The sequence below is a fragment of the Galeopterus variegatus genome, unplaced genomic scaffold, assembly GCF_000696425.1.
Source record: "Galeopterus variegatus unplaced genomic scaffold, G_variegatus-3.0.2 Scaffold2019, whole genome shotgun sequence".
Taxonomy (NCBI): Eukaryota; Metazoa; Chordata; class Mammalia; order Dermoptera; family Cynocephalidae; genus Galeopterus; species Galeopterus variegatus.
In genome coordinates, this window is record NW_007728130.1 from 252,067 (window position 1) to 263,710 (window position 11,644).

At 37.9% G+C, this 11,644-nt stretch overlaps 1 protein-coding gene across 1 annotated transcript in view; it reads left to right on the forward strand.

Annotated features, from left to right (window-relative positions):
• ENPP3 (ectonucleotide pyrophosphatase/phosphodiesterase 3) overlaps window positions 1-11,644 on the forward strand; it is a 91,083-nt gene that overhangs the window by 14,253 nt on the left and 65,186 nt on the right. Inside the window, exons 5-6 of the mRNA XM_008580109.1 lie at window positions 8,111-8,233; window positions 10,061-10,186. Coding sequence (XP_008578331.1) covers window positions 8,111-8,233; window positions 10,061-10,186 — 249 coding nt within the window. The remainder of the gene's footprint in view (window positions 1-8,110; window positions 8,234-10,060; window positions 10,187-11,644) is intronic.

The window sequence follows — 11,644 nt, forward strand, 5'->3', positions numbered from 1 at the left end:
TAACAAACCCTCAATTTCCCTAGTATAACATGGGAACGCAGTAGACCTGAAAAGGTGACTATCAGCTGGAAAATGACTGTCTTCTTTCGGTCACTTGGCTGTTGTTTCTGGGCCATGGTGCTAGTCCTAGATCTGACAAACGTTAGCATGCCATTCTAGTGGTATTAATCTGATGTTAGTGGACACCAGTGGGGATCATATCGTGGCTGTTTTATCCCCCAAATCACAAAAATTGATTGCAAAAGGCATATACTAATGTAGAGGCCAAGGGAAGACATCCCCTTCAATCCCCTGAAGGTTCTCTAAAAAAAAAAAAAAAAAAAAAAATTACCTGATAAACATAGATTAATATGAAGAAAAGGCATAACAAATTTTATTTGATCATAGTTTAACGTGACACGGGAGCCTCCAGAATGAAGACCCAACAATATAGGAAAAATTGTCCATATTTATGCTTAAGTGCAGTGAAGCAGGCATAGCCATGTAGAAATGCAATTGGACAAGAAAAGTATGATTTAATGCTGCTGAGTGGGGAAACTCAGCAAGGCCTGTCTGTTCAGATTCTTCTCAGCCTCTGTGCGTAGCATTCCTTTCTCCAGGGTATGGTGCAGGACCCTTTCTGGAATGGGGGTCTTATGATGTCTTATGATGGGGGTCTTACAATCAGTCAAGCTAGGTCAGAGAATTTCTTTATAGCTAGCTCCAAGACAGAGAGGCAGAGGGGAAGATTAGAGTGTATCTATGACCCACCTTGGGGGAGAGGGATTCTAGATTCTACGACTTGCCTCCGGAGAGCATAAGGCTGAGGGGGCAGGAGGGCAGGAGAAGGTCAGAGGAAAACTTTGCTTTAGAGGCTGCTTCTGAGGCCTTCACTTTGGGGTATCACTTTCTGGGCCCTACCACTAATGTCTGAACAGAACGTCCTAATGTTCCAGCTCTTTCACTCACTCCCTTCCTCACTTTTTAGTCCACTTACTGCCTGGCTTCCCAGAGTTCTTTTTCTACTTACTCTCCTTTTTTCACCTCAGTTGACCAGCCCTTATGTGGTACCATCACTTTCCTCTCCCGGGGCACTGGGATTTAATCCCAGCTCGTCTTTGGCCAGAATCCCTACCATATCCGCCCTCCTTAGCATTCCTTGTGATATGCATGTCCCTTGTTGCTTACTCTTCCACCACATCTCTCCTAAGCCCCCACCCTGAGCTGTTCTTACCATTCTCCACTCTGGTGAACCCACCTTCTATAGGCAGTATTTTTTTTTTCTAATGTGGGTTTTAATATGTGTGCATGTTCTTACGAATTTACTGTCTCTTGTGAACATATTTTTTACTTATTCTTCAAAAACTGAAGTGTGTACTTAGTACTATTCTAATTTCTAGGAAAACAATGATGAAGAGAACAGATAAGAATCCTTGTGGGAGTTTACACTCTAGCATGGAAGACAGATGATAACATATATATATATAAAATAATATAGAGAACATGTTAAGAAATAAGTGAAGCCAAAAAGGGGAATATGAAATATTGAGTCAGGGTGGGGTGTGTGTGTGTGAAATGACTTTTGAGTAAACAGCTAAAGGAAGTGAGGGAGAAACATAGGAACATAGGGATACTTTGGGGAAGAACATTCCAGTAATAAGGAATAGGAAGTGCAAAGGCCTAAGGTGAGAGCTTGCCTGGTGTGTTCCATTTAAGGAGTAACAAGGAGGCCCTGAGCTAGAACTAAGAGGACCAGAGGGAAGTAGTCATAAAATGAGATCAACCAGATACAAAGGAGCCAGATCACAATCGCATAGGGTTGGTGTGTAAAAGCATGGTCTTCAGCTTTCATTCTGAGTGCAATGGAAGTGATTGGAGGATTTGAGCAGAGGAATGAATGTTCTGGTTTGCTTTTTAACAGGATCGTTAGAGCTACTGTTTATTAAATACCTGGCAGAGTGAAAACAGAAGTAGAGAAACCAATTAGGAGATTATTGCAATAATCCAGATAAGCCTTATGTCTTGAACCAGGATGGTAGCATTGTAGCTGGTAAGAAGTGTTTGGATTCTGGATATATTTTGATGCGATAGATAGATTTTATTGTCAGACTGGATATAAAATAAGAAAGAGAGGAGGCAAGAATGACCCCAAGGTTTTTGGTATGAACATCTGGAAACATGAAACTTCCATAATTGAGATGGGGAAGACTATAGAAGGAGCTGGTTTGGGAGAAAAATCAGGAGCTCAGTTTTGGATATGTTAAATTTTAAATATCTACTAAGTGTCTAAGTGGAGAAGTGAAGAAGGTAGTTGAATATATGAGGCTGGCTTTAGAAGGGAAGTCCTGCCTGGACACACACTATAGTGGTTATCAGCAACGTATGTAAGATTTAAAGCCATGTGACTGGGGTATACCAACTACTGTAGACTGAATGTCCTCCCAAACTCATTGAGGCTGTTCCCTCTGTAACTGTTGAGGGTGGGAAATCCTATTATGGTAATTGAAAGGTGGAGCCTTGGAGAGGTGGTTAGATTGTGAGGACTGTGCTCTGGGAAATGGATTAATCCAACTGATGGTTTAATGGTGGTCATGGGCATGGCTCTGTGGGCTTTAACAGAGAGCCAGTGAGGAAGTTAGCTCTCTCTGCTCTGCCATATTTGCCCTGTGAAACTCTGAGTCACTGTAGTCACCACCAGGGCAAGGCCCTCACCAGATGTGTTCCATGGACTTTGGACTTCCCAGCCTCCAAAACTGTAAGCAATATATATTGTTTCTCTACAAATTACCCAGTTTCAGGTATTTCTGTTATAAGCAACAGAAATGAACTAATACACCAACCACAGAAGACTATGAAAAAGTGGCCAGGAATATGAAGGAAAGCCAGGTGGTTGTTGTGTCCTGGGAACTAAGTTCAGAAAGGTTTTGAAGGAGGAGAGTGAATGCAAAAATGAAAAGGCCATTTATGTAAATGCATTGTGATATAACTGTATCTATATCATTTTTTCTTACTTTTTCATTTAGCAGTTTTTAAGATCCATCTACATTGCTGTGTATGCATCTATTCTTATGCTTCTACTATGTGGTACTCTTCGGCAGGTATCCAACATGCAATTTGACCTATGTCCTCTCCCAGTGCTAAACACCCAGGTTGACTTTAGTTCCTTATCCCCACATAAATCCTGCAGGTTCCCTTATGGATCTGTGTGAGATTTGCTTTGTCATATACCCAAGAATGGAACTCCTGGACCTTAAGGTTTACATCTTCTTAACTTGGGTCAGTAGACCCAGACTGCTTTCTAGAGTGGCTTCCACAGCCTGTCCTACCTTCACCCTCCATCACTACTATCACTTGGTATTATCCAGCTCTCTAATTCTGGGCAGTATAAGTTGGGTATCTAGCGGTATCTTTTATTTTAATTTTTGTTTCTCTGTCCTGCTACTCCAGTGTTGTTTACTCTCTTGGTTTGATGTATGGATGTTATCTCCATTATCCTGTCTATTGTGCTGAATCCCATATTTATCAAATCTCTTGTTTCTTGTTTTACTTCCTCGTTTTGCTGAAGAACATCCTTGGTAGCTTCCTGAGATTGGGGGCCTGAGAGACAGACATAACCTGAATCCTTGCCTATCTAAAAACATTTTTATCATCCTTACCTAACACTTGGTAGTTTGGCTAGATATTGAATTTTAAAATAAAAATAGGGGAGGAGGGGGAGAGGAGGGAGGAAAAGGGATTGGTAAAGGGACACGAAAATGTTCTACATTGTATATTGATAAATAAAAAAAATTTAAAAAATGAAAATAAAAAATAAAATAAAATAAAGATAATTTTTCTCTAATAATTTGAAAACATTGCTTTCCTGTATTCCAGTGTCCAGTGTTGCTTTTAAGAAATAAGATACCATTCTCATTTGTGATTCTTTGTAGGTTAGTTATGATCTCTCTGGGAGCTTCCAAGATCTCTTAACCCTATTGAGATCTTAGTGTGAATTTTGCTCTGGGAAACTTGGTGGGCAATTTTGATTAAATAATTTATGCTCCAGTTCTGGGAATATATAATTTCTTTAATAGCATCATCTCCATAGTCTTTGTTTTCACTTTATTTCGTTTTATTTATTTATTTTTTTGGCAGCTAGCCAGTACAGAGATCAAATCCTAGATCTTGGTGTTATCGGCATCACGCTCTAATCAACTGAGCCAGCCCAGTTTTCACTTTTAGGTACTACCTTTCTGTTTTAAGATCAACTAATTAGTAGACTTAATTACATCTGCAAAATCCCTTTGTCACATAAGACAACAAATTCATGGTGTCAGGGATCAGGGTGTGGAAGCTTCCTGGGAACCATAATTCTGCCTACCACCCCCTTCTATTGACTTTTTCTCATATTATGGTTCTCATATTTTTATTTCCAAAAATGCCCTAAATACTAGGGTTTTTTTTTTTTTTTCCAATCATAGCTTTCTTTCTTATTTTATGGATGCAATATCTTCTCTCTTTTCTGAGGGTCTTAATATTAGGGGTGTGTGTGTGTTTGTATTTTAATTCTTCTATCCCCTGCATTGTTTCCTTTCCAAGCAAGTTTTTTCTTTTTTCTTGTTGTTTTGGTCTTTGTCTTTCATTTGGATGCTATCCTGTTATCCTCACGTGTCTGGTGAACATCTGTTCATATTTTGGAGTAAGGCTTGTTCGTCTTTTCTTGTCATAGCTGTCCTCCTCTATGTCTGTTGTCTCCGTAATGGAAGCCACTTCTCCTAAATTACTTAAGATGAGTAACCCTGGAGCGGTGGGCAGGGTTGGTAGTCACTGCTCCATATCCAGACTTTCAACCCATTCTATATTTAGACTAATGCCTGTCCCCTGCACCTCTCCCACTCAACCTCACCTAATGGTGCCTGGTATTTCCAAGTCTGGGACCTCTCTCTCTGGGTCCTGGAAAAAAGTCACTTGGCCTTTACCTCTTTGGGGACTCCCTCCTCTTAGGCACCTAGTTGTTGCTTCATTTTGCTATTTTTATCTTTAAAATTTTTTTCATGCTTCTATATTCTATTCTTTGATTCAGAATGTTTATGTCTTTTTTTTAAACAGTTTTCCCCATTCTTTTTTATTTTTATTTTTTGGCAGCTGGCTGGTAAGGGGATTTGAACCCTTGACCTTGGTATTATAACACCACCCTCTAACTAACTGAGCTAACTGGCCAGCTCCGTATTTTTTTTTTTTTTTTTTTCGTGGCTGGCCAGTACAGGGATCCGAACCCTTGATCTTGGTGTTACCAATACCAAGCTGTAACCAAGAGAGCTAATGGACAGCGCTGAAATGTATTTGTTTTTTGTTTGTTTGTTTTGGTGGCTGGCCTGGTACAGGGATCTGAACCTTTGACCTTAGTGTTAGAACGCCATGCACTAAACAACTGAGTTAACCAGTTAACCCCTTATTCTTCTTGTTATATTTTTGTGGAATTTTGGAAAATAAAGATGTAGATGATACTGATCAAACAGCCATATTTAATGAGAAAACTGTATACCATAGTTTGTTTTTCTTTCAAATAATAACAAACATTTCATAAAGTTATTAAACCCATGAATAATAGATGATGTAAAACAACTTCTACTGGCAACCAGAAATGCTTATGATGTTATTTTATGTAGATATAATAATATAATAAACCCCATCCTTTAATGTATGTTAGGTTGTTTCACTATTTATTTATTTTTGGCAGCTGGCTGGTAAAGGGATCAAACTTGGACCTTGGTGTTATCAGCACCACCCTCTAACCTACTAAGCTAACCAGCCGGCCCTAGATGGTTTCACTTTTTAAAATATTTTTGCAATTATAGATAATACTGTGGAGAACATTTCTAAACATAGATCTTTGTATGTTTCTTTAGGATAGAGACTAGAAATGAAATTACTGAGATCAAAGAATATGAAGATTTTTTGAAAATTAATGAAAAAATTTAAACAGACACGAAACTAGAAATAGGAGTTCAATAAATGTCCATGTATCCATCACGTTTTCATGATCCATCTTGTTTTATTTATACTTCTATCCACTACCTCCCCTCCAAATTATTTGGAAGCAAATGCCTGACATTATTTCATTTCCATAAACATTTTAGTGTGTATTTCTAAAAGGTAAGGACTTTTGGATGTAAATATTTTATGAGTGTCCCCCACTTTATAGACAGACTTTTCATTAGCTTTGAATAGGTAATACAATCCCATTATTCAAAAGGGTTTCTTCTACTACTGTCCCATAGCCCCCATGTTTCCCTTCTCAGAGGTGACTAAGACTGTCATCACATTATTGTATATTCTTCTAGGGATTTTATCCTTATAATGGCAATGTTACATTTGTGTTTTCATGCACTTATTTTTCCCTCCATCCTTCCTTCCTTCTTTCCCTCTTTCCTTCCTTTTCGTATCTTTTCTTTCAGTTCACATTTTAAAGCCTTTGTTTCATGTCGTCATAGAACGTTCCTGAAAGATTTTACCAATTTGTACTACCAACAACAGTATATCTTGTTGATTTGATTGCTAGTGAAAAATCACCATATTTTTCATATTTTAACTGACATTTTGTAATAATACTTTGAAAATCATCTGAGCCTTTTGTTTTATGTCCTTTTGGGTCAAACTACCCTAGGATGAGTTCAAAAAATCTATCACTTGGAGAATTATCACTTTCAGTGCCTTTTATATCAGTTCTTATCTCCTTTAAGCTTTCTTGTGCATTTTGAAACTGAGTATCCTAAAGTACTGTCTTTAACCACTTGACTTCTGAGACATTTACATTTTGTTAAGCCCCTAAAATTAAATTTTCATATCTGTTGTGAAGCAAGAATATTAAGAGACTTCTCCTCTCCCCTTACAGCTAAATAATTTTCCCAATATCATGTAGTATTCACTTTTGCTTTGTAGTTATGACTTTTAAAAAACCATTTATTCGTATAATGTCTCTATAACGATATCTGCCTTATTTTTCATCTTATCCCTATTGCCTAGTACAGTGCCTGAAACATAATGATGCTAAAATAAATATTTATAGCATTAATTAATTAATTAATTAAAAATTGTGCAATGGTTTTTAAAGGATAAGGACAAGGCATGCATAGCTGAAGTCTTCAAAACATACCATTATACCCTCCTTGCTTTCAAGGAACTTCTTTAGAAGATGAAGCAGAAAGCGATTATCATAAGAGAATTATGGATAATATTTGATGGGAATACATAGCAAGGAGAAAGTACATTTAACTGGGCACACACTCCTTGCACAATGAGAACTACTGTATGTCCATTGTTTATTATTACTAATATGCTGATTAGTGATATACTCCAAAATCAGTATCTTTAGTTTATCTTTCTCTTTCTTGAGCTTCAGACCCCAATATTCAGACTCCCTTTTTAGATATATACTTGCTTGGATATCCAAAACACTGAACTTATCTGTTTTCAGGGCCTTGCCCCACATCTTGGAAGTCATCCTTGATTTATTCCTCTTCTTCACTCTTTATACAAAGCTGCCCACCTATTAATTGCTCTTTAATTTCTCTTAGCTCTATTTGTGTCTACCTTGTGTCTTCTGCTACTACCTTCCTTTAGACTCTCATTACTTTTGGTTTGGGTTAAAATCTCCTGCATGGTCCAAGAGTTTCCATTGCCCTCTACTCCCCTTCACCTATTTTCCAGAGTGAGTTTCTAAAACACAGATCTAATTATTTATCCTCTGCTTGTTCTTTAATGGCTTTGCATTACCAAGGGTTAGGCTTCAAGCTTCTTAGTATGGCATATACACCTTTCTTCTCACCAGTCCATGTTTACCTTTGAACTCTATCCCTTAGCCATCATGATCTGTCTGTGGTTCTTCAAATTTGCCTTTCTTAGCTTCGCTGATTTAAAAATTCCTGACCTCCATGCTAGTTTTTGTCCCACCACTTATGTGCTCCTATGTACTCTTTGTACCTATCAGTGTCTCAGTATTTATCACATTGCATTGGCTTATCACACCGCACCACAAAAGTCATCTGTTTGTCCTCATCTGTGCAATGAACTTCTGTGTGTTTCCACGACCTAGGTAAGAGATATTGGCTAACTTTTAAATGTTGGTGTCTTTATTCCCTTTATTTTGCAGGCAGCTGCAGGAAAAAATGCTTTGATTCATCATACAGAGGACTGGAGGACTGCCGGTGTGATGTGGGATGCAAAGATCAAGGCAATTGCTGCTGGGATTTTGAAGACACCTGTGTGAAATCAAGTATGAATTCCAAGAATAAGTTTATTAGCATGTTGATTTTGCTATCATTAATGCATGTCCAAGTTTTCACCCACACATCTTATGCATTTGTTTCCTAGGGCTGCTATGACAAAGTACCACAAACTGGGTAGCTTAATAGAAATTCATTGTCTCATAGTTCTTAAGGCCAGCAGTCCAAGATCTACCTGTTGGCAGGGTTGAGTCCTTCTGAGGGCTGTGAGGGAGAATCCATTTTATGCCTCTCCTCCAGCTTCTGGGGTGTGCTGGCAATCTTTGACATTCCTTGGTTGGTGGCAGCACAACTCCAAACTCTGCCTTCATGTTCACACGATCTGTATCTCTTCACACAGTCTTCCCTCTGAGTGTGTCTGTGTACAAATTTCCCCTTTTTATAAGAACACCAGTCATACTGGATTAGGGCCCACCCTAATGACCTCATTTTACTTAATTACCTGACAGTAATTTGGACCCATTTCCAGATAAGTTCCCATTCATAAGTAATGGGAGTTAGGATTTTAACATCTTTTTAGGGGACACAATTCAACCCCTAACACTTTTTATAGAGGGTCCATTACTATCATTTCCCCTTTAACAGTACTTGACGCAGAGTCCATACTTTATTTAATTGAGGTTGAGGAATAACAGTCTACAGTAAATGAGATGCTGTATAATTACCTATGATTCAATGAAGTTTTACTATGGCTTAAGTTAAACATCTTATTTAGTTTCATTTGTAGTTGTTCTCAGACTTCAGGGTAAATAAGACTCAGTTAGAAAGCTGGTGATTCTTGGTTAATCTAATGCCAGAACTCGATAGAGAACAATTTGAGAAACACTGTCCTCTAGGTGGAAAAGACAGTTTGCAATGCTTAATTCTCTAAATAATCAGGGTAGGTGGGTGGAGAGGATGTCTAGTGGTTGGAAAAGAAAGATTAGAACAGTAGAGTTACTTACATTATGTTCTCTGAAAAGGGAAGGAGGGAGAGAATAACCCATTATAGATAGAGATCTGTATTTCCTTTACTTAGTCTCCCCAAATCTTTTCTTTCTAATAAAATAATAAATGAAGGGGAATGAAAAACTCTCTGCACAACTGAAGCACACAAAAGTCACCTATCCAATGTGTTTGTCTAAGCCCAGGGTTGATGTTGATTTTAGTCACTGTTTGCTAGCAGGAGGCATGGGAAGCAAACTTCCTCCAGCCTCTTGTTGCTTTTGGCAATGGGATTTATTCATTTCTTTATTATATTATTACTGGGGAGCAGCTGGCCAGTATGGGATTTATTTAAACTGATCTTGCACTAAGCACATAGCCTGGGAGAACACCAGAGGTATGGTTGAGAGCTGATCTACCACTCTGTCACTCTCAGCTGGGAGGTCCCCTGACCTGGCTACATTCTTACAGAGGTGATTGTGCTCCTGTTGCTTGTGTTGTCACTGTCTCTTCCTTGCTGCCTGTTCTTAGACAAGGCTGGGCAAAGCCACTCTTGGGTGGCAGTAATCAGTCAGGGCTAGTAATTCTTCACCATGAGGAGTTCCTTGGGAACAGGACTAATGTTCAGAGCTTCTCCGAACTCACAGTGTACCTGCTAAACAGACCAGAGTTGCAACTTATACAGCTGCGTTTCTCTCTGCCACCCATGCTAATGAAGAAAAGTGGTGGATTTCCCCTCATTTTGTATTCCGTATTTTCATTGATAAATGAAGATGCACCAAGGATTTGGCCGTATTATAATAATACAGAGAGATATGCGTGACATCTGTATCTTTTGTGTTAGATACTTCAAATAAATTAAGTGCTCAGAATTGAATTGTGTGATTTTACAGCTCAAATATGGACATGCAATACATTTCGTTGTGGGGAGACCAGATTAGAATCCAGCCTTTGCTCTTGTTCAGATGACTGTTTGCAGAGGCAAGACTGCTGTGCTGACTATAAGAGCGTTTGCCAAGGTAAGCAGAAAGATACGGGCTCATTTGCCAGTGTGAGTTTGGTGGAAATCTGTGAATTTTCTAGAGCTATGCTAGGTTGCAAAAATTAGAACAAGTTAAAGCATCTTTAGTTTCTCAATCTAGAGGAAGAGATCAAACATGTTTACTGTGGGAGGATATGTGGTTTGTACACTATAGAGGAAGGGAGCTCATAGCACAGATATAGAAAAGAAGAGAGAGCTTAAAGTTCCATATTCATCTGTAGGGCAAGGTCTTTTTCAGTCCAGTGACCAGTCCAAGACATACTTGTGGTATATTTGAGACACTGGGTGGCAGATGCTTAAGTTAAAACATTGTGGAAGAGGTTATCTAGCTCAAATATCTGTCCAGTAAGCCAATGTTACTATTGAAACATCTGTGTCGTGAGTCGTTAAATAAGGACCCTCAGGGAGTTAATGCAGAGCCAAGATTAAAATTCAGGTTACTCAACTCCTGATTCCACCTGCTTGCCACTTTATAAGTGATGTGTTTTTTTTTAAAAAACCACTAATCCTTCAGATCATCTGATGAAATTCATGAAAAATGCACACATATATATATAGCAACAAAATTCCTTCAAGCTATCAACATGTTTTTCATAATACCACACCCAACTGAGCTAATTAACTTATACTTTTAACATTTTTAGACAAAAATAGAGAATAGGTTGAATTCCGATTTTTGAAATGGGAGGGAAATCTTATAGTAGAAACATTGTTAACTATATTCGTGGAAAATAAGTTTTGTATTAAAAAGATGAATCAGTTTTTATACAAAATATAATTGAAAATCAGCTAAAAAGTGTATCAGAAAAGGAAATAAAAGCCTGGAATGGTAACTTCTTTTTAGAAAATAAATGTTGAATATTTAATAGTGAATGTATCATTTAAAAATTCCTCTTAATTCACAAAGGCAGTGTAGGTTCTAGTTTGCTGATTTCTCTAAGTCTATTGACCACACTTCTTCTGACCTCTTTATTTTTCCATCTTCTGCCCCAATTTTACAACTTCTAACTTTTTATCTCAAGACTGATCCTTAGGTCATGTGGTAAATTTTTCCACCGAATTCATTGTGCAATATTGCTTGAATTTAACAGAAATAAAAGCAATTGTTATAAGCAGTGTTAAGGTTTACCATTACCATTAATAATGTAGTTAATTTATTCATTTTCATTTATTTTTTAAATAAATGCAAATGTTTTCTCACTGTAAGGATTCAACACTTTACATTTAAAAATTTTAAATGATTTTTGTCAAAATTGTATCATCAGAGTGTAGTTTGAGGGAATTCAAATCATTTTTGCGTAAGAAACAAGCTAGTTACTTTTATATCTTGTTAAATTTTTTTTTTTTTTTTGTCTTTTTCCGTGTCCGGCAACGGATTGCAACCCTCAGTGTCGCCCCCGTACCGGACTGGGACCGGCAACGGGATCACAGCCCT